General features: G+C 42.0%; 1 protein-coding gene across 1 annotated transcript in view; it reads left to right on the top strand.

Annotated features, from left to right (window-relative positions):
- The window catches only part of ITGA2 (integrin subunit alpha 2), a 109,043-nt gene continuing 88,933 nt past the window's right edge, over positions 6,703-26,812 (top strand). The window contains exon 1 of the mRNA XM_005694721.3: positions 6,703-6,923. Within this exon, the coding sequence (XP_005694778.2) occupies positions 6,866-6,923 (58 nt within the window). The 5' untranslated portion in view covers positions 6,703-6,865. The remainder of the gene's footprint in view (positions 6,924-26,812) is intronic.

Here is a 26,812-nt window from a genome sequence, read left to right as displayed (position 1 = left end):
GTGGGAGACCTGGGTTCGATCCCTGGGTTGGAAAGATCCCCTGGAGAAGGGAAAGGCTACCCACTCCAGTATTCTGGCCTGGAGAATTCCATGGATTGCATACTCCATGGGTTCGCAGAGTCAGACACGACTGAGCAACTTTCACTTAAGTCTTATAAGGCAGGACTATAGCTGGTGCTTTCTCATATAGCATACTAGAGGATGGAGAGGCAGAAAAGATTAAGTGATTAAGACTGAGATTCCTGGCAAAACTTAAGTTCAAAATCTTTTTGAGGCTCTCTCATCTTCACTGATTTCATTCTTTTGATGTGTAAACAAAGTTCACTGGGCTGCCAGTCAGATAAATCCTAATGGCAAAATTGGCTCTGTTTGACTTTTTGATGTTAAACATTTGAAATTTGTTTCCATCTAAAAGGACTGACTCCAATCCAAATGGTAAAAACAAAATTACTTCAAATAAAGCAGGAGTTAGTGTCGCTCATAGGATGCACTAAAAGTTAAATTGCCTAATGGTTGAGAAAGCAGAGGTCTTGGCTTCAGAAACAAATAACAACTATCTAAAGAATCAAAGATTGGCAGAGGACTTTAAGAAAAAAAGAATATCATGAATGGTCTTATGAAAGTGTCAAGCTAAAGACTCTGTATTGAGTAAAACTTAGGTCTAATAGAATGAAGGCTAGAGATGGGCCATGGAAAGCTAATGATACTTGCTGGTCTAAGTTACTGTTGCTGTTGTTTAGTCTTATCAGACTCTTTCGTGACCCCCATGGACTGTGTAGTCCAAGGGCTTCTCTATCCATGGGCTTTCCCAGGCAAGAATACTGGAGTGGGTTGCCATTTCCTTTTCCAGGGGATCTTCTCAACCCAGGGATCAAACCTGCATTGGTAGGTGGATTCTTTACTACTGAGCCACCAGGGAAGCCTCAGGTTAAGTTACAGGGCACTGGAAATGATGAATAATTAAAGAGGAAGTCAGTCTACAGAGAGAAGAATGCAGGCACACACAGGAAGACAAAGCCAGGAACTCATATAATTCCCAAAAAGCTGTTAAGTGAAGTGTGTTCTTATCTTCCCAGTCACTTCTAAAACCAGGCTGTACTTCTTGTCTTTGTGTTCTCTGAAACTTCCTTATATTAGTTCAATTAATTTATTCTTTGACTTAGACTAAGTAAGACTGATTTTTCCCCTCTGAGAAAAAGGCTGATTTCTAACTTAAACATCCAAGTTTTTCAGAGAGATCAGAAGTTAGAGAACCATGCAGCTGGCTGGATCCATCCCATGACGCATTTCCTTAAAAGAACCTAAAGTATATATGAATAATATTTCCCCTTCATTGAGCTTTTCCACGTTCTAAGAGATAAACTTAACTTCTTCTTTTCTCTGGTTTACCTTAATGAAGATGTTAGTCATTAGTTGAACAAATGTACAAGCCTTTATTGTGCATCAGCTCTATGACGGGCCCTGTTTTAAGGACTGTGGGTAAAAGAAGTTAATGAGACAAGTCCTCAAGGATCTCTCATTGGAGAAATGTGTACACCTTAAAGGTAAGCTAGTGCTATGCATAGAAACCTCCTCAAACTATATAAAAAGAAAAAGAGAAAATATTAGGAGAGCTGGACACTGGCAATTTCACAGGATGTACATTCTACCCACTGTTCCCTCAAGAGGAGCCACTCCAAGCCTTGAGAGAGAAATGTGTAACTGAGACCATGTGGACTGTACATGTGACTGAATGCCAGTAAAGAAGGCCTCTGTATAAACTCTTCACCTTGCAGGAAGGCATAGGGACCCACTTATCTTGCCCAAGAAAAGCTTCATGAGCAAGTTCTCTTGTTTATTAAAGCTGCCACCTACCAATCTCTATGGGCTTCCCAGGTGGTGCAGTGGTAAAGAATCTGCCTGCCAGTGCAGGAGAAGCAAAAGGTGTGGGTTCGATCCCAGATTGGGAAGTTCTCCCGGAGGAGGAAATGGCAATCCATGGCAGTATTCTTGCCTGCGAAATTCCATGGACAAAGAAACCTGGTGGGCTACACAGCGCATGGGATCACAAAAGAGCTGGACAAACTGAGCTCGCAGGCACGTACCAATCTGCAGTGTTTGCATCTGCCATCTCTCTTTCCATCTTACCCTTTCTTCCATCTCTCTTTGCTCTTTGCGTACTGACCATCATGCACGCCCAGTTGAAGGGTCAGTGGTCCTATTCAGTCAACCAGCTCAGCCCAAACTAGAGGCAGTTGACTCCGAGTGAAGTCCTTCTAAATGTGGTGTAAGTATTCCTTAGAAAATCTTCCAGGACCCTCCAGGTCTCATTCAGATGAGCCCCTCTGTGACCCTAAGCTACTCTCTGCCTGTACCTATGGGATGTTAGAGATTTTCCTGGTGGCTTAGACAGTAAAGAATCTGCCTGCAGTGTGGGAGACCCAGGTGGGATGGGTCTCCCAGGTGGGATGCCAGAAGGAAATGGCAACCCATTCCAGTATTCCTGCCTGGAAAATCCCATGGACGAAAGAGCCTAGCAAGCTACAGTCCATGGGGTCGCAAAGAGTCGGACACGACGGAGCAACTTCACTTCGTTGGATGCTGTCCTATAGCTGGTGGTTTACTTGCCTGTCTCCCCCACCATATTATACTCTGTGAAGGACGAATTTCAAGTTTCATCTGTGTTACAAACCAGCCCTAGGGTAGGAAAGTTCACTGATAATGGTTTCAGGTTACACACTGTGACTGTTAGCAAAGCAGGTTCACCTTTCCCAACCCCTGGCCAATCCAAAGATAGACGCCAAGGCTTGCACCACAGCAAGGGTTTATTTGCAAGGGAGCCAAGCAAGGAGATGAGAGAATAAATCTCAGGTCCATCTCCCTGAGGGCAAAAGGCTGGTGGTATTTACAGGATACGAATGAAGAAGCAGGGCGGTCTGAGGTGTGGGGAGCATAGGGAAAGGTGACTGGAAAAAGGTGCAGTAATCACAGTTTTGTGCAGGTGTAACAAAGCTACAGACCTCTGCAGCTTCAAAGGTCACCCAGGACACTTGGCTCAAGGATTGGTGGTCCTATCCACTCTCAGCCAGCTCGGCTCAAACTAGACACAGCTGACCCAACGTTTCTAGAAAACTACTCAGGCAAACATGATTTAGGCTACATGCAGCTTGGAGGACATGCAAGTTTTAAAACGACTTTGATGAAGGAAGGCAGGTGAAATGGGATTTAACCCGTGATTTCATAATTAGTCTTTTCAAAACACCATTTGTTGAATTTTGGTGTAGTATCAGAGGAATATCCACAATTATGTTTTATTTTTCCATCTATGTATCTGTGTGATGATGGGTTAATTCATATAACTTCATGAAAACTATCTATCTACAACAGACTGAATGCAGAAGCAGATAAGAGAATTCAAGTGTTTATTTTTAAGTCAGATATTAAAAAGACTGGCATAAATGTAAAATAGTATCATTCATCTCATTAATTTTTTTATTTTGTGAAAGTTATTTTTCATAAAATGTATTATTTATGTTAACCTGTAAAGTTTTACTGTTATTTTAAGATGAATTAACACATGAATATTGAAAATATATCTGTCTTAATATTTTCCATGGTAAACAGTGATAGAAACAATTCACATAAACAGAAGTTCTTTGGGATCCTCAATATTTTTTTCCTAGCTCTATTGAGGAGTAATTAATTAAAACATTTATATATTTAAAATCGACAAATTAAGTTTTGATATGCATATACATTGTGAGACAAGTGCAACCAAGCTGATTAACATATTTATTATCTTATATATTTATTTTTTCTGTGTGTGTGGTGAGAACACTTAAGATTTATTCTCTTAGCAAATTTCAAGTATACGAGACAGTATTATTAGCTATAGGCACCATGATGTACATTAGGTCTCCAGAACTCAATCATGTTATAACTGAAAGTTTGTACCATTTGTTCAACATCGCCCCCTATTCCCCACATCCTAGCTCCTGGTAACCACCATTCTACTCTCTGTACAATAAGTTAACATTTTTAGGTTTCACATGAGATCATGCGGTATTTGCCTTTGTCTGGCTTATTTCGCTTAGCATAAAGTCTTCTAGGTTCATCATCCACGTCACTGCAAATGGCAGAATTTCCTTCTTTTTATGGCTGAATAACGTTTCATAGTATACCTAATTACATTTTTGTATTCATTTATCCAAGGCATCCTGAGACCAAAGAGTTTCAGAAAACCTGCCTTAGTCTTATTTCCTACTCAGAATGTGGTGACCAGCAAAATTACACCTAGACAGGATAGTTCCTAGGATGATTAAGGTGGGAGTTCTCAAACTGTTTTGTGTCAGGAAACCTTTACACTCTTAAAAAACTTAATGTGGGGCAGAAGTTGGCTCTTTGTTTCTTGAAATGTGAAATTGTTGCCTACTCTGGAAAAATATAGCTCCTGATTTATCCTGTACCTCATGCCAGCTTGTTAATTTGTCTAGTTCTGAGCACAAAAGCAAAGAAAGGTACATTTTCCTCTCCAGCCACTCTGAGACAAAGCACAGACTCCTGTCTCACACAAAGAGAACTCACTGCCTCCCAAACAAGGGTCTGTTCCAAACACTTACTCACATTTCAGTGAGTCAGAAGGAAACAGACAGATATTCATCTCCCTGAAACCTGGCTGACTTCCTGCAATAAGTCTGTGAGAAGCATCATGATTGGGTGTCAGAGTTAGTGAACGGCCCCCTACGTATTCTCAGGTGCCACTGCAGTCTTAGTAAGCAGGTGAGTAGCATCCACAGGGCAGAAAAAAAATGCCTTCAAGTGTTTGTAAGGATTAGTAAGTATAGTTAGTGACAGATAAGAAAACAGGAAAGAACTAGAGGCTATATATTTTTGAATCAAATGTACTGAGTTTATAGTCATGATTATAAGCAATAGCACCTGATAAACACCAATTTAATACTTTAAAGTTCAAGACTCCAGCCCTAGCTATGGTAAAGAGGAGCATTTGATTTTTACCAGTTAAGTCCTTCCCATCTTGAACCACTTTGCTTCCTAGTGGCAGTGTCCCAAGCACTCCATCCTTTTCATCGTTGTTCAGTTGACTCTTTGTGCCCCCATGTACTGGTACATGCCAGGCTTCCTCATATTTCATTATCTCCTAGAGTTTGCTCAAACTCATGCCCATTGAGACAGTGATGCTATCCAACCATTTCATCCTCTGCCACCCTCTTCTGCCCTCAGTCTTTCCCAGCACCAGGGGCTTTTCTAATGAGTTGGCTCTTCCCATCAAGTGGCCAAAGTACTGGAGTTTCAGCTTTAGCATCAGTCCTTCCAATGAATATACAGGGTTGATTTTTTTTTTTTAGGATTGACTGGTTTGATCTCCCTGGGACTCTCAAGAGTCTTCTCTAGCACCACAATTTCAAATCATCAACTCTGGTGCTCAGCCTTCTTTATGGTCCAGTGAGCATCCCTACAAGACTACCAGAAAAACCATAGCTTTGACCAAGACAGACCTTTGTCGGCAAAGTAATGTCTCTGCTTTTCAATATGCTGTCTCAGTTTGTCATAGCTTTCCTTCCAAGGGGCAAATATCTTTTTGTGCAACCTCATGGACTATTGCCATGAATACTGGAGTGGGTAGCCATTCCCTTCTCCAGGGGATCTTCCCGACCCAGAGATCGAACCTGGGTCTCCTGCACTGCAGACGGATTCTTTACTGTCTGAGCCACAAGGGAAGCTCCTTCTCATAGTTACCTGCTTCATAAAGGTTTAGAATGGTGCTAATAATAATGATTAGACTAGTAACTCCTTACATTTAGTTTATTAAAATATTTGATTACTGGAAGGATCCTGGCTTCAGCAACGTGCTGGGAATTTGTGGGCAAACTTTCAGAGGAAAATCCAGATTTAAAGAAAAGTGATTATCCTATTTCTTAGGTTGGGAAGTAAAAAGCTCAGTAGTTATGGAATGTTCTCTTTCCAGACCTGGGCCTGAAATAATGGAAGAAAATACTCACAGTGTAATGCAAACAGGAAGCATCACGAGTTCGGACTGGGGCTCTCACTGGTCTTTGTGTCTTTAAGTAAATCCCTTCAAGTTAACAATGAAATCAGCTGCTTATTATCTTGGAGAGGAAGGAATGAGAATTTTAACACACACAACACCCGCCCCGCCCCCCCGCCCCCCGCCACACACACACCCCCAGCTCTTGCAGCAGCTCTTGCTTAAATATCACTTCGGGATAATCATAACTTGTGGGCAGATCTTCTTTCCTGTCGGGTTAGTTTCTAACCTGGTCATTCTGCGCTTATTTTTGTCCGTTTCTCCACCCACTTGGGAAAGGCAGGAAGGCAGGCACCGCGCAGCCCCCGAGAACGGTGACTGAGACTCATGGCTTCCTCCCAGCCTTCCCACCCCTGCCAGGAGCCGGAAGGCCTGCACGAGGGCCAGGGTCTCTCCGGGACCCGGGGTCTCCCCCGGGCTTACGTCAGACTGTCGGGGGGCGGGGTAGATGACTGCCTGACTTTCGCCTTCTGCTGTGCAGGCAGGAAGGGCCCCCAGGCACGCGGTCCCCATCCCCGCGGCTTCCTGGATCTCGGGGCTGGGATGGTGTGTGGGGGTGTAGGTGAGGCTTCCGGGGGTGTGGAGCAGCCAGGTGTGGCTCGCTGGGCGGAGAGGGTGGGCGGGGCCGGCCGGGGCAGGTCTGCTGTGTGCCGAGGCTAAGGGGCGGGCCTTGGCGCCCCTGGAGCTGCCGGGCAACTTTTCCCGGCTCACGCCCGGGAGCGGGAGAGAAGCCCTCGGGACGGCTTCTGGAGAGTCTCAGTGTCCTTGGATCCCCGCGCAAACCCACAGCAGCTCCAGCGCCAGGGCGACGGGCTCAGGATGCGGCCAGAACGGACAGGCGGCACGCCGCTGCAGCTGGTGTTAATGGTCAGTCAAGGTAAGCGACGTCTTTGCTCCGCATCGGTTGCAGGAGGAACCTGCGTGGGTCCCCGGGTGGGGGCACGAGCCAGGAGTTCTGCGCCAGCGAGACGCAGGCGACTTGCGTCTCGGCTCTGATTCCACGTGGACCCAGGCTTCCAGCCTTCCCCGCGGGACGGAGAGGGACTCCTCATCCCGGCTCCGGCTCGCCCCCGCCTGGTGTCCCCATAAGGCGTGTCTCACCCTGTCTGTAAAGCACCTTTCGAAGTTAACTGGAAGCGCGCTTCGCTCTCAGGCACACACGCAAGCGCACAGAAGCGTGGGGGAGTGGGGATTAGCTGGGCGCCTGCAGTCCGGCTCAGACAGGTGCCCCGCCAGACCCGGACTCCGGGGTTCTGTGCATCCCGGCAACTCGGTCGGGAGGTACCGACTGGGAGGTAGCCTGACCCTCAGCGCGATGCCTGGTGGCTTTGCAGGAGCCTGGGAGCCCATTAAGCTTATTTTTCAATCCGGAGCGTGTGAATAATGTCCTCATTTCTCCAGAACGCAGCACTGCTGTGTCTTCCCTTGGGGGACGTAGGAAAACCAAGCGCCTCTTAGATGCTTGGCAGAGGGGAATTCTGCCCTTCTGCCTTCCTCTTATTGTTATAACGTCGTCTGTTCAACGAATGCAAACTTAGGTCCGGAAAGTTTTTTCCACTTTCTCGATCTCTGGCGCTACAACAAAAGAATTACGCGCAGCTGTAGCTCCTAGGGCAAGGCGGTGACAGGCAGGTCCGCCCCTCCCCTGACCCCTTTTTCACTAAGTGGAGAAATGAATCTGGGGGTGCCCAGCTGCGGCGCGACCACAGTCCCTCAAGAGCGCGTTGTCCAAACTTTATCCAGAGCCTCGTGTGTGCTTATTTCAAGAACTTTAGTTTACTTTTGGGGTGGAGTGGGGGAGTCACATTTGTATTTTGTAATTTGAATAGCTAGCAAAAGAAAAAAAAGTGGTCTCATTTTCAAATGTTTATACCAAGAGGATAAATCTTTGCTAAACTGCCCTCCTTTGAGACGCCAGTTGCTGTCCTTGATCCTGAGAGAAATCTAATGCAGAAGAGCCTGTAGCCTTTGCTCCAGGTTAGAGAAATAGCAGAAATACAGAAAAATAGCAGAGAAAGAGAAATTGTCCTCACCCCAGCAGAGAATAGGCATCAGTTAGTTTTCTTCTCTAATCCTGGGTCTACTACCTCAGATATTCTCTCCTGGGACCCCAAAGATGTTCTTATGGGCCATCAACCCTAATCTAGAGGTTTCAGATAAAAGTTACTTTCACCTTGAGATTCAGTCCCTGGAGACCACCACCTTCCTAAGAGCTAATGGACCCTTCAGTCCAAGCTTTTCAGCTCTCTTTAAGTACCCTTTATTAACATAAGCTATGAAAATATAACATCATTTTCTTATTTTCGAAGTGTTGAGGCTTGTTCTTAACAAAGCAGTGAGAAATAACTTTAGAGGAATGTGGTACTGCAAGGCATAAAGTCAGGTTCAGAGTTTTTTTCCCCCCAGAGTTGGTTAACAAGGACAACTCGACACCTTACTGCAAGCCAGCAGAGGTGATATAAAATGACATCTGTCCAAACAGTTTGTGTAGTTCCTCCTTCCTCCTGCTCCAGGTATTTCTGTACTCAAGGAACAGGTTTTCTCTTAATTCAGGATGATCGTAATAAAGCTTTCTCATTTGTGATCTGAACCCAAGTTCCCAGGAAAACAGCATCGTTTCTCTGATACCATGCATATCCAATATTAAGGTGAATAATTGAAAGCTCTCAGTTTGTGACAGCTACAGTTTTTTATGGCATGACCCTATCTGTATAAAATTTATGAGCACCCATCATTATTATACATACATATTTGTAGTTGTTTATAGGTTATATCATGTATAATTGTTCAATATAAATACCAAAAATTAAAATGTAAAAGTCTCATATGTGTGTGTGTATTTATACATCTAGCATACACTCCAGCATATAAGCCAACCACTATAGAAACTTAAAACCATCAAATCTCATTTTAACACTTAGATTCAGATTGGCTGTCTGTAAACATTCTCACAGGTATTTAAGAAAAAGCAGTGCTCTTAGTTTGGTTTCATATTTATCACCTTTCATTGATCTTCCTTGATTTAAGTGCTTGCAATCATTGAAGTGGTAACCAGCAGGTTGAGACTGGAAAAGAAAGACCATAAGAGGTCTGGATAATCCATAAACCAAGGTCCATAGAGGAAAGGGAATGTGATTTTTAAATGCATGACGTCACTTACACTCTCTAGTATGTTGCTTGGCCAAGGATAATCCTTGCCCCTGGATTCTAGGCCTCATCTTCTGCTATCTCTGGTACCCTGCCCAAGTCACCACTGTCTAATGCATATTTTCAAATCCCTAATTTCCCCTCGGGCTGTAAATATTCTAATTTCCCTCTTAGTAAGCAGGCCCTCCATTAGTATGTGATTTGGCCGCTCTTTCCTCCTGAAACACTGTCCATCCCTGGCTTCTGTTCCCCCTGTTTGTCTCCTATTTTCCTGGCTGTCCTTCCTTAGTCTCCTTCACAGGCTTGGCTCTTTGACCCAGTCCTTGCTGGTGTTCACAGAGTTCCATGCTGGATCCTCTTCCTTCTACTGGTTCTCTTTGGGCCTGCTCCCCACTCAGGTCAGCATCTCCAACCAGACTCCTCTGCTGAGTTCTGGTTCAGTAAATATCTCCACTTAGGTGACTTCGTGTCCCCAGCCAAAGTGGATACCTCTCCTCCTATGTCATCTATTAGTGTTTAATGGCAGCATTATCCTGCAAACATGAAAATCGGGGATCTCTTCCCTTGTTGGCAACCTCACAGCCCATCTCCAAGTTCTGTCTGTTGTCCCCAACTCATGTGCCTTCTGCTCCCACCCAGTTCAGACCCTCACTTTTTTGTCTCTGGACCCCTCCTGTTTTTAAGCTGGTTTAACTGTTTGTTGCTTTGTCACCAGGGTTATCTTTCTAAACATTTATCTGTATCCAGTCACCCCCTTGTGTCAAACATTGAGTGGCTGCCCAGATCATGTAGTGCAAAGTCCCAATTTTGTGGCATGTCATAAATAAAGTCTTTCACCATCTGACGGCAGCCTTCCTCTTCAGCTTCTTCTCTACTACACTTGCCCTGCACACACACGCAAGCACACACACTGCACATAGCCACATCCACAGTACATGCATCCCTGAACCACTCGTACACACCTATGCACACCATTCTGTATTCTGACTGCACTTGATCATACCGTATTTGGTATTAGAATATTTTCCAGATTATGTTATTTTGCCTTCACTGCCTTGATGCTTTTTCCCTTTTCTCTCATCCCTTTGCAACTCACCTTTGTCCTAAGTTAAAAGAGACAACCCCGAGTAAAATGATAAAGTAGGGAAGTTTTTATAATAAAAAGGGAAATTTTAAGTAATCTCTTACTTCCAGGACCTATCCTCAACGACCTCTCTCCGCTCAGCGTCAGCCGCTCAACCACCTTAGGCCACCATCCCATGTGGCAACTCCCTTCCTCCACGACTCTCCATCTACATCTGCCCAGTGTACACTAAGCTTTTCTCTCCTAAATACTGGTTCTGGAGCCACTGTTTTGATTCACATTCGTGGAATGAGGCTTAGGATTCAGTTTTTAAGGGACTTCCCTGATGGTTCAGCATGTAAAGAATCCTGCTGCAACGCAGGAGACACAGGAGATGCGGATCCAATCCTTGGGTCAAGAGGATCCCCTGAAGGAGGAAATGGTAACCCACTCCCAGTATTCTTGCCTGAAAATCCCATGAAAAGAGGAGCCTGCCAGGCTACAGTCCAAAGGGTTGCAGAGAGTCGTACATGATTATGCATGCATGCACACCATGCCATTTGGTATTTAAAAACAATTACTCATACATTTCTGATATACAGCCAGGTTTGGAAGTAGTTGCTTAAATACTGCACCTTCTCTTTCCTAACAAATTAAAATTCCAAATTGCCTGTACCACCTTGCTCTGTGGTGACCACCAAGTCAGGTGTATTTCAACACTGAAAGAATGCATCAGGTCAAGTGAATTCCCTCTAAAGTAAGTGCTGACTGCTTCTGTCTTAGTGTGCTGATAGCCCTGGACATATAAAAAAGGAAGAAGCCTGTTAACGTAAAGAGATGAGCATCTAATGGTAGAATTTTAGACATTCAGCAAAATAAAGACCATTCAGTCTGTGTGTCAAAAATAAAGAATTTCTAGTGTATTATCAGCACCATTTGCGTTTCCATTGTGATCACCCTTTCCTATTCTTCATCAAGCACAACAAGACCAACAGCATCCTCTTCTATGGCTGATTCGCTTCCTCTTAGATGACATTAGCCAGCAGCTACTTTCAAGGGGACAGTCACAGAGTTGTTCCCGAATGTTGATTGCTAGAAGTAACAGGTTCTCTTTGATTCATTTTCCTTTCCAACTTCATAGTCATCACCAAGAATGTACTGGTTTAAATACCATGTCTGTCTGTCTCTTTCTGAAAACATATGTAAACCTACTCTACTTCCCCATAATAACTCTCATTTGGGCAAAATGTTCAAGATATGATAAAAAGGTACTTCAACACTCAATCTTTGCCTAAATTTGAAATAACATATCTGCTGTTTGAAAAATCACGTCTACTACTCAAACCAACTCAGCTAGACACCCATATTTATTTGAATTTAAATGATATGTGAAATTAAAAGAGGCTTACTCCTTGGAAGGAAAGTCATGACCAACCTAGATAGCATATTTAAAAGTAGAGACATTACTTTGCCACCAAAGGTCCGTCTAGTCAAGGCTATGGTTTTTCCAGTAGTCATGTATGGGTGTGAGAGTTGGAGGGTAAAGAAAACTGAGCGCCGAAGAACTGATGCTTTTGAACTGTGGTGTTGGAGAAGACTCTTGAGAGTCCCTTGGACTGCAAGGAGATCCAACCAGTCCATTCTGAAGGAGATCAGCCCTGGGATTTCTCTGGAGGGAATGATGCTAAAGCTGCAACTCCAGTACTTTGGCCACCTCATGCAAAGAGTTGACTCATTGGAAAAGACTCTGATGCTGGGAGGGATTGGGGGCAGGAGGAGAAGGGGACGACAGAGGATGAGATGGCTAGATGGCATCACGGACTCGGTGGACGTGAGTCTGAGTGAACTCCGGGAGTTGGTGATGGACAGGGAGGCCTGGCATGCTGCAATTCATTGGGTTGCAAAGAGTCGGACACGACTGAGAGAGTGAACTGAAGTGATACGTGGGGCCCTTACATGCCAAAAATGTTTGCTCTTATACATTATCAATAAAGCAGCACTTATTCAAAAGAAAATGTAAAAAATTTCAGGAAGAATAGGGAAAATATTTGGGACCAAAAGTATCATCCTAACATCATATAAATGCTACCATCAAAATCATAATCAGCCTTGCTTAGCTTCGGACATTATGGAAAGACTAAACACAGCATAAGAGGGAAAGAACCATGGAAAGCAGTTACTCTAATCAGTAACTCCAAGATGTGGAGTGTGTGTATGCTTTTGTTATGGTAACTAATGATTTACCAGGAGGAGCACACAGAATAATGACTCTCTAAAGAGAAGAATCTTGAAACCACAAATCCTGAGACAACAATAGGTCTTGTGTATGAAAGTGATCCCTATGATCCCCCTTCTGATGAGATGTAGGTGCTTTGCTGCTCTGGTTACAGTGAATTCCATAAAACTAGTTTTTGATCATATCTTTATGTAACACTTGCTTTATGTAAGGCAGTATGTTGGGTCCAATGTAGAACCATAGGGAATTTGAAATGTGGTCCAGAGAGATTGTAAGCTACTTGGAACACATCTGCACATGAGGGAAAGAAATTGTCTCAGTCCCTAGGAGGAGGCTGCCTAACCAATTTCATACCCTGCCATCCTCCTTTCTGACAGAAGCCCAGTTACTGGGTTAATCTCTCCTCTGCACAACTAGGAGGTAATTGAAGGGTAATTGAACTGAACCAGTGATGGTGGCCCCAGATCTCTTGCTACTATCTGATTTGGACATGGACATATAATGGAATTTTAGCCAATGAGATGTGGAGAAAGCTTTCTGTGTAATTTAAAACTTGCTTTGTTTTTGTTGTCTATGCCTATAACAAAGATATAACTAAGTTTTTATAACATAATAGATGTCATGTGGTTTCATGTAATTAATTGCTGAATGAGTGGTACAGATCTACTCAGGGACTTTTGGGAAAGAATTTTTTATTCCTAAAAGAGATACTCTTTAATAAGCATATTGTCAGGTATAGATGGGAATCTTGTAATAGCCATAGCCATCTTGCAACCATGATGTCAGCTAGCCTGGGGATGAAGCCAACACACTGGCCTAGTGGAAAGAGAGAAAGAAAGCAGATCCTTGATACTGACTTTGAGCTTCTGAGTTACTGAAATTTCAAGTCTTCATACCTCTTGGTGTTTTTAAAAATTTCCATGTAATTTGAAACTTGTGTTGTTTCTATTGTGTTGTCTATGCCTGTGACATAAACATGTAACATAAGTTTTGATAACATAATAGGTGTCTTATGGTCTCATGTAATTAATTGCTGAATGAGTGATATACAACTAGATGTTGAATTCAGAGGATGGAGAAATATCACTGAGACATGTTTGAGTATCAAACTCTGGAAAGGCCATCCTAGGGAATAATCGTTACCGTTCAGCTCTGCTGTGAAGTGCTTTGGAGTCCAGTTCTTCTTAAATGACTGTAAGCAATAATTTATTGTGATCAGGAGTAGGCTCTGTCTCCGAGTTCCTGAGCCAGACGTCTCAGATGCTTGAATAGGAAAGGAGAAGGCCATTATGCCAGGAGCACATTGCTCAAAGTATTCACAGAAAGTGAGAGCTGGGAGGTGAGCAGGCACTCTACCATGAAAGGCCTTTATAAGTCCTGGCAAGGAGTCTGGAGTTTATTCTGAGGACCGTTGGAGGGCTCTGAAGGGCCTTGAGCAGGGCAGTGATACACTCAGGTTGGCTCCTTGGCAGATCACCCTGGCAGCAGGAGGGTACAGCAGAGTGAATGGTCTCATTTCAGCGTTAGAGATGGCAGTGGTCCAAACCCAGATAGCAGCAGTAGGGAAAGATAGCTGGGGACAGATGTGAAAGGAATTAAGGATGAATCGGCGGGATGTGGTGATTGATTGACAAGAGTGGGAGGCTGTAAGACTGATGCCTGGGCTTCTGATGTAAATAATTCAGTGTGGTGGGGGGGGGCATTCACTGGAACAGGGAAGGCTGAAGGAAGGCAGGATCAGAGGAGAGAGCAGTGCAGGTTGACAGGTTGAGTTTGAGACGGCCAGGTGTACACATGCAGTTATTAGCTGGTTGTGTGCAGCGGTGTTAGGAACAGGAGCGAGAGTAAAATGGGGGTAGAGAGCGAGGAGTCTGGGCATCTGGAGAGGGATTGACGACGTAATGTTGATGAGTCAGGTGGAGACAGACTAGCAGGTGACTGGCTACAAGCTGAGGAGCCACCTTAGAGGGTCAGATGAGGAAGTGGAGACAGCAAGGGAGAGAGAAGGCACAGCTGGAGGAGGGAAGAAAGGACTGTGGGGACTGGGGCGCCACAGAAGTGTTTCGAGAGCTTGGTCCACAGGATCAGCTCCTTCCCCTAAGTCAGGCAGGTCTGACGCCTTGACGAGGGCAGTCTTCACTGACGGACAAAAGCACAACCAGAGTATTGTGGGCTGAGCAGTCAACCAGAGATGAAGAGTGGGGACAGTGTCCGGAAGTTTGACAGGAAGAGAGGAGAAAGGAGCTAGAGGACTGAAGTGGGAACGTCTGCTCAAAAACAAACATTGGAAAAACTTGTGTAGACATCGTTATTACGAGGGGTTTTTTTCTTTCTTTTTTTTTTTTGCTTCTGTCACTTACAGTACTGCGCGGTACCCTTGTAGTTTTGAGATTCACATTGAAGCATCCATATTTGGCAGGAGCCCATGACGTGAGAGGAGAAGGGGGGAACTGATGTCCGTGAAAAGGGATGCTGTCAGGGATAAAGGAGAAGGAGGGGGAAACTGGATGCCCTGTAGCCCCCCTGGACAGATTAGAAACCACAGATGATCACGTGAAGGAAGGCAGAGCAGATTCTGGGCTGTGAAATGGAGAGGATGTTAACTGATGAGAGAAAGGTGAAGCTAACCAAGGCCTGCAGAGAGAAGACTGCAGAGCTACGGGAATCGGCACCTCCCACCCCCCAAAGTGGCTGCTTGGGTTAGAGGGAGCTGATGTATATACACTTTTGTTTGTTTCAGAACATATTACTGCATTAAAACAGTTGTAATTAACAAGCTTAGAGCTGTTTTTAGGGTGCATAATATATAAAAATATTCCGATTCTATTAGTAGAATTAAGTTCAGTGCTTCAGTCAGATTTTCTAAAAAAAAAAAAAAAAAAAAAAGAAATTCTTTTGTAGCTGTAGATTTATGTGTCTCCAGTTAAGCTTTTAATGCTTTATTTTTATCTAGCATAATAAAGATCCTCAAAAATATCTTTTGAGAAATCTGAGTCCCATATAGCACAGAGAATTATTCATCTTCAAAAGGTTCTGTTCTTAAAATATTAAAGCCTTTTATTCTGTGTATAACTCAACTGGTTTTTTTCAAGGCATTTTAAATATTTCCATTAATATAAATTAGAAAAGAAAGCCTACTCCTAATTTTCTTTAAGTTATTAGTTCAAGGTATTTGTAGTCAAATATTTTATCTAGTCTATGCCTGCCTACTCTTGTACATGTAAATTACACTTACTAACCAGTATAAACTTGAACTGCATATTTTTGTAATGTTTTCAGGTTCATTGAATATTGGGACTGTTCATAATTTTCAAATAGGTTTTTCTTCCTTTGAGAGAATGGTCTGTTCTATTGACCAAACAGTTCCTAGAAGATTCCTGCAGTATTATTCTGTGTTTGAAAGAGTAACTGCAATTCCTCTTGTTATTAATTTAAAGAGACTAGAGACAGTTTGTACTACAGAAGCTGTACATAACTCCTGATCATTGAAAGGCTTTCTGTATAAAAATGAGGTTAATGTTTAAACAGAGCAATGAAACAAAAGAGAGTGATGGACGCTGTATTGTCAGTGTAAGAGACTATTCCATTGTGTTCTGAAGAGCGTGTGCAAAGCCATTGTGTTCATGGATGCCTTGAACATTGGCAGTTGTCATTCTCCTGATTCATTCAAAGGTGGCCTTTGTTGGTCTTTGTGCAGGCCTGATCTCATTTCCATGGATACCACATAGAAATGCAGACTAAATGCAAGCTGGCTTCTGGTCAATTCAGTCAGATAACTCTATCCCAAATTGTTTACCAGCTTCCTTCAGGTCCTTTAACTAAACAGCCTCTTGGACACTTGTTAAAATATGGACACTGAATTATAAAACCTTTTTGTAACATTTTTCTAAATGTTAGTACATAACATAGATATTTCAGAGTAATTGATTTAGTTTTCTGTGTACTTATTAACATTGTTTTGCAGGGGAGGGGGAACATAGCTTTGAAAATTGAGGTACTCTTATATGCTCTTTATTTTCCTTTATATAAATTGTAATAGCCCAGATTTTAAAAAGTCTTAGCGTCAAATTGAAAGATGGTTAGATAATTTATGTAAATGTCATAGTGTCTTAGTTCTTTCAGGTTGCTGTAACAAAATGCCACAGACTGGGTAGCTTATAGACAATACAAATGTGTTTCTCACAGTTCTGGAGGCTGAGGAGTTTAAGATCAGGGTGGCGGCAAGGTCACATTGTGGTGAGCGCTCTTTTCCTGGGTCATAGCTGGTGGCTTTTGCCATGTCCTTGTGTGGTGAAAGGGGCTAGGGGCCTCTCTGGAGCCTCTCTTATGAGGTGCTAATCCCCTTCATGAAGGCAAAGCCTGAGTGCCTCCCGAAGGCACCCACCTCCTGGTACCATCATCTTTGAGGATTAGAATTTCAATTTAGGAAGTTTGACAGGACACAGACATTCAGACCATTTAGCATGTAGTAATTGTGAAGTCCCTTTTCTTATTGCAGTATTTAATTTTTGCCCCTAAGATCAGTATCATCTTATTTATTTATTTTTGGCTATGATTCAAGTGAGATGAGAACTTGAAAGTGAAAGTGTTAGTCACCCAGTTGTGTCCCACTGTGACCCCATGGACTGTAGGTTGCCAGGCTCCTCTCCATGGATTTCTCCAGGCAAGCATACTGGAGTGGGTAGCCATTCCCTTCTCCAGGGCATCTTCCCGACCCATTGAACCTGGCTCTCCCGCATTGCAGCTGGGTTCTTAACCATCTGAACCACCAGGGAAGCCCCAAGATGTGACCTTGGCCCTTTTTAATAGTACAGTTCCATAGTTTCTTACCTTTGTCTGTGTTCTCTCTTTCTAAGATACAATTTAGCCCCTAACTCATATTCTATAAATCCTTTAATCCGATTTAGTTGTCCTTCTCACATGGACCTTTCATAGCAGTTGTCACATTCTATCTCAATGATCTGTTTACTTGGATTTACATCCTGTAGATCACAAAATCTGAGAAGATAGGAGCCGTGTCTTGTTTTGTCGAATGAATGAAGCATGTATGACAGCTAATGTAGTATGGATTAAACACACGCTTTCTGAATGAATGCCAAGCTGAAAGCTTTCTAGCACTTTCCAGTTTGTATATGCAGAGATCCTTTTATTTACAGGTTTATCCAAACATGCTAAAATATTCCTTTAGTTGATTTTTTTTCACTTTGACAAAGTTTGTTTGCTTTTGGAATGTTTCTTCTTTGTCTTGAAATGTCAAACTAAGATAGTGCTGTTTACAAATAACAAGATAAAGTATTAAGACAGTGCAGACATCTTTTTCCCCCCTAAAAAGCCCTTTCTGACCCCCTTTTCTGTTTTCATAAAGCAGCACTATAATTTATCTTCAACTTGACTCTCTCAAGATAGAATTTAAATAATATGAGGTAAATATGTCCATCAAAGTGCTAAACTTGATTCATACTTTAAGTTTATAGCTTCTCTTTATAAAGCAGACTATTTCAATATACTTATAGAAAACGACGTACTGATACTCATGTTAACAGAAAAAATATATTTCTTTCTTTTGATATTCGTGTGAAAGTAAATTTTCATAGATATTATCACTTGTTTATATGAAAATGACTTGTTTACTCTTTTCACTTATCTTTTGTATATGCTTTGCCATATGTTCCTTATATTTAGAACTTTACATTAATACATCCGGCCATGTCATGGTTAACTATTGTCCCATTGTTGGATATTTAGGTTGCTTCCTGTGGGTTTTTTCCCTCTATTGCAAGTAATGTGGCTATAAATATCATTGTATGAGAAGTTTTTTCTTTCTTTTTCCTTTTGGACAATTTCCAAAAGCAACATTACTGGATCAAAACTTATCTTTATTTTTTAGCTCTTCTTGCATACTGAACACTGTGGTCATCCGTAGTGTGTGATTTTTCACCACTTTTCCCAATATTAGACTTTCATTTATTTTTTGTAGGTTTTTTTAAACTTCTTATAGTTTGGTGAATGTAAACTGGTGCTTCATATTTACTTTAATTCTCATTCTTTGTATTCATCAGAGTACATTTTAAGTTACAGTTTTAAAATGTCTATCTTTTGAAAAATATATTAGAGTGGGATATTCTAGTTAGTCCTAGAAGAAGCCTCACGAGATCATCTGGTATTGCCAATAAATATCTCATCTTTACAATAACTAGCTTTTGAAAATGACTGAAATCCAGGACTCCAACCTGCAGTCTATCATTTCAAGATAGCCTTCACAATTTCTTCTGAAAATTTCTTTGAGAAACTTCTCCTTGTCCCCTACTTCCAAAATGGATTCTAATCCATTTTCACTTCAGGAGTTGTAGTCATGTAGTTCAGATTTCCATGCTTCTGTATGTCAGAATGCTTTAGAGAGAAATAAAAGACATTCTGTTTGCCAAAGCACTTGACTTTGAGTCTCTGAAGATTGTTCTGGTTAGCTGTTGCCGTGTAACCAATCACCCTAAAACATAGTGGCTTAAAATGATGACCATCATTTGTTACCTCTGATGGTTTCTTGCATAGGACTTTGAGAAGAGCTTGGCTGGGCCTTTCTGACTTGAGGTCCCTCATGTGGTTACTGTCAGAGGGTAGGCAGCTCTCTCTTCATGTGGTTCCATCAAGCACGTGGTTTCTCCAGCACGGCACTCTCTGGGCGGCCTGATTTCTTATTGGGCAACTCAGGGGTCCCAAGGCAAGTGTCCCTCTCAAAAGTGGCAGAAACTGCATGATCTTTTCTAACCTAGACTCAGAAATCAGGCAACTGCGTCTATTCATCAAAGAAATTACCAAACGACACCTAGATTGTAGGGGAGGAGATTTACTCAGCATCTTGATGGGAAGAACCTCAAGTCAGTCCCAGACATGTTTTAAAACCACCGCAATGACTTAATCAGCTTAATGGTGTTTATAAGACCGTTGATTGTTTAGATCTATCACTTCAGCATTATTGGCATTTGAGACTAGGTAACTGTTTGGGGGCCTGGAGCAGTAGGGGTGGCAGGAGGGGCTGTCCTGTGTACTTTAGGATGCTGACTGACATCCCTGGTCTCTACCCACCAAATGCCAGTAGACACTCCCTTTCCCCACGATGGTATGACAACCAAAAATATGCCCAGACATTACCAAAGGGCTCCTGAGGGACAAAATTGCTCCCAGCTGAGAACCCTTAATATATTAAACAAACATGTTCATGGCATCATGGGAGGAACTCCACCTCTGAGGAGTAGATTTTAATTTATTGCCATTTTTCTGGATGACTTTGGATAAGTCACAGGCAAACTATTCCCAACCTTGCTGGGTCACTGGGAGGATCAAATGGAATTGTGATCAGAAAAGTATTTTGCACACTGTAAAAGCAGATATAATGTTACATTTCAGAATTTATATCCTTGGTATTCATCCTTTTCATCACCATTCATTATTTGAAGGGTCCTCAATGGAGTGCCTATCATTGGGCGGTAGAGTGTCAGACACTGGCGGAAATAGAGGATTCAAAGTAGCCCCCCAGGCCCTCTGCTTTCCATTTCTAAAGTCACTTGTGGAAGAGAATCTAGATCCTTACTGAAAATAAAATTTAACACTCAAAACAAAGACTTTTAAGAAAAAACTGCATTTTTCTTTCTTAATCAAAGCAGGAGAATGTTACACTGCTGTATTTCAGAAGCAGTTTTAAGGGTCATTTTATGCTTTTGGCTTTGCACTGCTTTTTTTTCCTTTAAGCACTATAGCTATAAGCCAAACATTGTAGAGCTTCAATCTTTCTATGGAATAAATGTGTGGTACTTTTCAAAGGGCCTATAATTTCCAAGTTTAGCTGCTTTATTATTTTTTTGAGAGGAAGGGGGAAGGATTTTCTAACTTCTTTCCACAGTATTGTCCTTTCAGCATGAAGACAATACTATTGAGAATGATTTCCTGTAATTTTGTACATGTTCAAGGATCTAATGCCACCTATGCCCATTTTCTGTTGTCATACATATTCTAGGTAATGATTAACTACACTTGAGAATTTGAAGTCTGTTTTCTTAGTTTCAAAGTCAGGGTCTGAGTAACTCATTTCCTGCATCCGTGGCTTCCTGGAGGGTCCAGGGGCTGATAATGTTTTCTTGGCCCTCATGGTGAGTGTGTGTCAGCAAATTGCAGACATGCTGCCCTCCTACCCATTACGCAGCAGTTCTCAGAAACTTAAATGGAAACTTAGTCAGGATATGCTTTTCATGTCAGAGGTGAAAGTGGGATCACAAACTGACATGCCTTTTTAAAATTTCTCAAAAAAGATGCGATTGTCAGTAACATATAATGAATGATATAATAGTAAAAATAATCACAAAAGCAAGCTATCTTTACTAAGTGAACATCGTGTGCTGGACACTGGGTTGAGAATTTTATTCTATTCTCTCTGATCACAATAAAGTAGGCTTATAGATTGGGTCTATTTCAAAGAAGCAGCAGTGGCTTATAGAAGATGAATAGCTTGTCCAAGGTCACAGAGCTATTCCAATATCAGAGGCCAAGCTTTTTAGACTCTACAAAGTCCTGTTGGTCTTGTCCAATATGTGGAGTTTTCAGTTAAAAAAAAAAAATTCTTGTACTTACAACATTGGCATAGTTCTGCCACTTCGTCACTCCAAAATGGAGTCAGTCTTCTTTTTAGGATTCTCCTAAAGCCAGGTAAAAAGTAAAGTTAAATGTTCTCTAAAATTCTAAATAGAAAATGAAACGTGTGTGTATATTTTTATATACAATCCACTCCAGTATTCTTGCCTGGGAAATCCCACATATGGAGAAGCCTGGTGGGCTACAGTCCATGGGATCGCAAAGAGTCAGGCATGACTTAGAGACTACACAACAACAACAAATGTATGCCCATATCTGTATACACATGTGTTAATCTATCTTTTAATCCTTCTTCTCAGGAGGACTGTATCTCAAAACGTATCTTTTCAATAACGTGACTTCAAGCATCTTTCTTTGAATTAGTCTAGAACTTATATTTGTTAATGAACCAGGTCTTTACTTATCTCCCATTGTATGCATAACTTCTTCCTATTTGGAACCAGTCTGTGTTCCATGTCCAGTTCTAACTGGTTCCAAATAGGAAAAGGAGTATGTCAAGGCTGTATATTGTCACCCTGCTTATTTAACTTCTATGCAGAGTACATCATGAGAAACACTGGGCTGGAAGAATCACAAACTGGAATCAAGATTGCTGGGAGATATATCAATAACCTCAGATATGCAGATGATACCACCCTTATGGCAGAAAGTGAAGAACTAAAGAGCCTTTTGATGAAAGTCAAAGAGGAGAGAGGAAAAAGTTGGCTTAAAGCTCAGCATTCAGAAAATAAAGATCATGGCATCTGGACCCATCACTTCATGGCAAATAGACGGGGAAACAGTAGAAACAGTAACAGACTTTATTTTGAGGGGGCTCCAAAATCACTGCAGATGGTGACTACAGCCATGAAATTAAAAAACGCTTACTCCTTGGGAGAAAAGGAGTAGACAACATATTAGAAAGCAGAGACATTACTTTGCCAAGAAAGGTCTGTCTAGTCAAGGCTATGGTTTTTCCAGTAGTCATGTATGGATGTGAGAATTGGACTGTGAAGAAAGCTGAGCACCAAAGAATTGATGTTTTTGAACTATGGTGTTGGAGAAGACTCTTGAGAGTCCCTTGGACTGCAAGGAGATCCAACCAGTCCATCCTAAAGGAAATCAGTCCTGAATATTCATTGGAAGGACTGATGCTGAAGCTGAAACTCCAATACTTTGGCCACCTGATGTGAAGAGCTGACTCACTAGAAAAGACCCTGTTGCTGGGAGGGATTGGGGGCAGGAGGAGAAGGGGATGACAGAGGATGAGATGGTTGGATGGCATCACCGACTCGATGGACATGAGTTTGAGTAAGCTCTGGGAGTTGGTGATGGACAGAGAGGCCTGGTGTGCTGCAGTCCACGGTTCACAAAGAGTCATACATGACTGAGTGACTGAACTGAACTAAACTGATGCATAACTTATTGTTAGTTGGAAAGGTGAAAAAATCAGCAGTCATTCTGTTAATTCAACTGATTTTTATTGATCTACAATCACGTAGATCTTCCAAGTACTGGCAAATATAACACTGAACAGAACAGGTAAAGCACCTACTTTTAGGGACAAAGGCAGATAAAACAAGTGAAGCTTAAGCATCAGGACCCTCACTTCAGGCCTGTTTCCATGTATTCACCTCTTACATTTTTAGTACATGTGTGAAAGTTCAGATCATTTTCTCCTTCATACCCTAACATATTTCAACAAAGACATCAACAACAAACTGGTTGATAAATGTCATCAGTTCAAAAAGTTTCTAGGTTAATCCCTGTAAAAGAAAATTTGAAGTGCCTTGAAATATTATAGCTCCTGTATCATACCGGGGGGCTTCCCTGCTGGCTCAGATGGTAAAGAATCTGCCGGCAATGCAGGTGACCCGGGTTTGATCCCTGGGTTGGGAAGATCCCCAGGAGGAGGAAATGACAACTCATTCCAGTATTCTTGCCTGGAGAATCCCATGGACTGAGGAGCCTGATGGGCTACAGTCGTTGGGGTCACAAAGAGTCAGATGACTGAGTAACTAGTGCATGCATACACGCACACACACACAAGATACTGGATAATAATCCTGAATATTTACCTGACATACAAATAAGGTATTATGGAAATGAAAGAAACTTTTTTAACTGTAAATAATAATAATTTTAAACCTTCAATTTACCATGCCCAAAAAAATGAAATACTTTTTAAAGAATACAATTTCACACAGTTATCAAGTGAAGAGGTGATCAAAAGATGCAGAGCCAAGGCAAAAGATATTACAGGAATATGTCAGGCAATCAGTAAAATGTATGGTTTTTTAAAATATTTTTCAGTTTTTAAAACTAGCTTGCTAGGATTACTTTTCTTATTATAAATAGGTATTTAATTTTATATCTGAATGTGTTCTACAATTTTTAAATTTTTTCCTATGGAGACATTCTGCCTCAAATTGTTGAAGTGTCAACCCCTATAAAACTTAACTCTTCAAATATAGATTCTAATAAGGTTGGCAGACAAATGAAAAAGATAAATATTTGTGTATAACATATGAGATAAAGCTCTATTAAGAAAAAAAATAGCACTGTAAGGGGATCTGAAAATGCTGCGCAGCTAGTGGGAAATGGAAAGTTATTTTTAACTTGGGATTATATTATGTCTTTTGCTATATAACAAATTACCATACCTAGGGCAATTTAATATACATTTATTGCCTTATCATTTGGGTGAGTCAGGAATTTGGGCATGGCTTCACTGGGATCCTCTGCTTCAGAATCTCTCATAAGACTGCAGTCAAAGGTGTTGGCTTAAGGGGCAGGGGTCTCATCTGAATGCTTAACTGAGGAAGGATCCACTTCTGCTCATTTTTAATTGTTGGCAGAATTAATCTTGTCTGGGGCTGTTAACCGAGTGCCTCAATTCCCCATTGGTTCTCAGCTGAAGGCTGCCTTCTATTCCTTGCCCTCTGGGGCTCTCTATTTTGTCAACAAATGATAACATCTGCTAGCAAGATAGAAGTTATAATTCTATGTCATGTAAATACGAAAGTAATACTCTATGATATTTGATTCTACATTTCAAATCTTCATCTCAGTTGGTTTGGAGTCACAGATCCTGCCCTCATGGGAAGAGGATCACACCAAAGCGCAGACAGCAGGAGATGGGGCCCACTGGGGACCTGCTGACCACCACAGGTGATGAAGAAAGGCAGCTCTGATACACTGATGTTTGATGCAGAAACAGGAAGCTCTCTGGGAACAGGGTTCCACGCAGAAGGGACAAAACAAAAGGACAAATGTCAGGGTGAGTTTAAGGAAGAGCCAGGTGAGTGAGCTAAAAAGATAGGGTAGGAGGTGAGGTCAGACAGGATGGGGAGACAACGATTATGTAACTATTGAGACAAAGCTTACACAGGAGAACAGTATAACATTTCAAGATAGTACATCACAATAAGAGATGCAAATGGTGAGTTAGAAGAAGAGTGAGCAGGCTAAAATGATAGGGGAAAACCAAAAGTCTATAGAGAAATGGCCTGTGAACAGAGATGTAACAAAAGAAAAACTAACTTCAGTTGTGTCTGCTGTCTCCATACATGGCCTCGAGATGTGTCAGGCCTCTCGTGTTAATGAGCAAGCTATTCCACAGGCTCTGACTTGCTAAATGGACACAAATGCTGTTCTGAGGAGGGAAAGGAAGATACAGGAGTTTCTCCTTTCACATAAAAGGAGTTTAATGTTAAAATAGAAAGTGAATTGATGAGCTGGTACCCCAGTACTTCACCCCATCCTCTCGGCCACTGGGAGCCAGTGAGTCTGCCAAATAGCAGCTCATCCTCCAACATCATTGTGAAAAAAAGAGAATTTATTGAGTTGTTAGGAAGCGCTAAGTCATAATAAACGGACTTAAGAAGCAATTGCTATAGACTTTTGAAGATGTTGATTGCCTGCAAGGTCAAGAATTGTAAAAGGGCATCAAAATCACCTAACAATGTGCCACAATACTCTGATACTTGATATGTTTGCTTTGTCACAAAAAAATGACTTGTATTTTTTTGTACAATATATGAACTTTAAAAGATATAAACTTGAATTAGTATATATCTGTTTTGTATATGTGCATCTGTATATGACAGGCTTGTCTTTGAAATACAGCATAGAAAACTGAAAATGTCTGATATCAATATAATCCTATTCTCCCCAGTCTTTGTCTGCTATAGTTGCTGCCAAAACAAGATACACCTGAATGGGTGGCTTTAACAACAGGAATTTATTTTCTCAAGGTTCTGGAGATCGTATTAATATTCCAAGATCAAGGGACCCTTAGGGTTGGTTTCTGGTGATGCCGCTCTTCCTGGCTTGTAGACTTCTGGCTGCATCCTCATGTGACCTTTCCTCTGTATGTACATGGAGAATGAGAGATCCAGTGTCTCTTCCTCTTCTTAAATGAACACCCGTCCTATAAAATTAGGTTCCCACCTTTATGATCTCTTTTAACCCAATTATTGGCTGGGATGGATGGTGCAGTGCCTGCTGTAGCAAACTCTGCTAAGTCGCTTCAGTCGTGTCTAACTCCTTGTGACCCCGTGGACTGTAGCCCACCAGGCTCATCTGTCCATGGAATTTTCCAAGAACATTGGAGTGGGTTGCCATTTCCTACTCCAGGGGATCTTCCCGACCCAGAAATTGAACCTGCATCTCCTGTGGCTCCCGTATTGCAGGCAGATTCTTTACCACTGAGCCACCCAGGAAGCCCAACCCAATTGTTAATGCCTCCTTAAAGGTCCTATCTTCATATATAGTTACATTAGGAATTAGGGTTTCAATGTGGGAATCTGAGGAAGATACAACTCATCCATAACACCCCCTAAAACTTAACTGCATAGTGATACATTCATTTCTGCAGGGAGGTGATACACATATTTTTTTTAATATGAATGCAGAGTAATTCGGAGAAGGCAATGGCAACCCACTCCAGTGTTCTTGCCTGGAGAATCCCAGGGACGGGGGAGCCTGCTGGGCTGCCGTCTATGGGGTCGCACAGAGTCGGACACGACTGAAGCGACTTAGCAGCAGCAGCAGAGTAATTATCACATAAATTAATTACGTGCACACACCATTGAAAAAAAAGTAGCCATAAAATTACAAAGCAGAACAAATTATGAAATCATGGCCCAGACATCAGCTGAAGCCCCTTTGCTTCTTAAAATTGAAAGATACTTCTTTTGAATCCCTATTCCACCCTAGTAGGAAAATACATTGCTCCCCTAAGATTTGTCTGAACCCCCAGGAGACATCCATTTTCATTATCATTCAGTCCTCAGTATACAGACCGGGGAGTGTTTCTTCTCTACTCTGACAGGCCTGCTCTTTGGTTTTATCCTATGTACAAGCAAATACATTAGCCCATTGCCGTTTCATGGACGCCGACAGATGACATGAGATTCCTGAGTTAGAGAGCAAGGACTATTACTCACAGCATGCAGGCAGTGCGAGCATGTTTACACCAGTTCCCCTTGTGCTTCCCCATGAAGGCTCACAAGGGCCACGGGAGGGGGTCCAAACGGAAGCCTGCACACTCAGTAGGCTGCATTATGAGAGAGGAAAAGTAAATTTGGTGACCTGCTGTTTTACAGCAAGAAGTCAGCACACCCATTTTTTTTGTCCTGGAGAGTGAGATTGCCTCGCCCTCAAGGCTTCTCTCTACAAACACAACCCAGGCAGA

The sequence above is a fragment of the Capra hircus genome, chromosome 20, assembly GCF_001704415.2.
Source record: "Capra hircus breed San Clemente chromosome 20, ASM170441v1, whole genome shotgun sequence".
Taxonomy (NCBI): domain Eukaryota; kingdom Metazoa; phylum Chordata; class Mammalia; order Artiodactyla; family Bovidae; genus Capra; species Capra hircus.
This window is presented reverse-complemented; position numbering and strand designations above follow the sequence as displayed.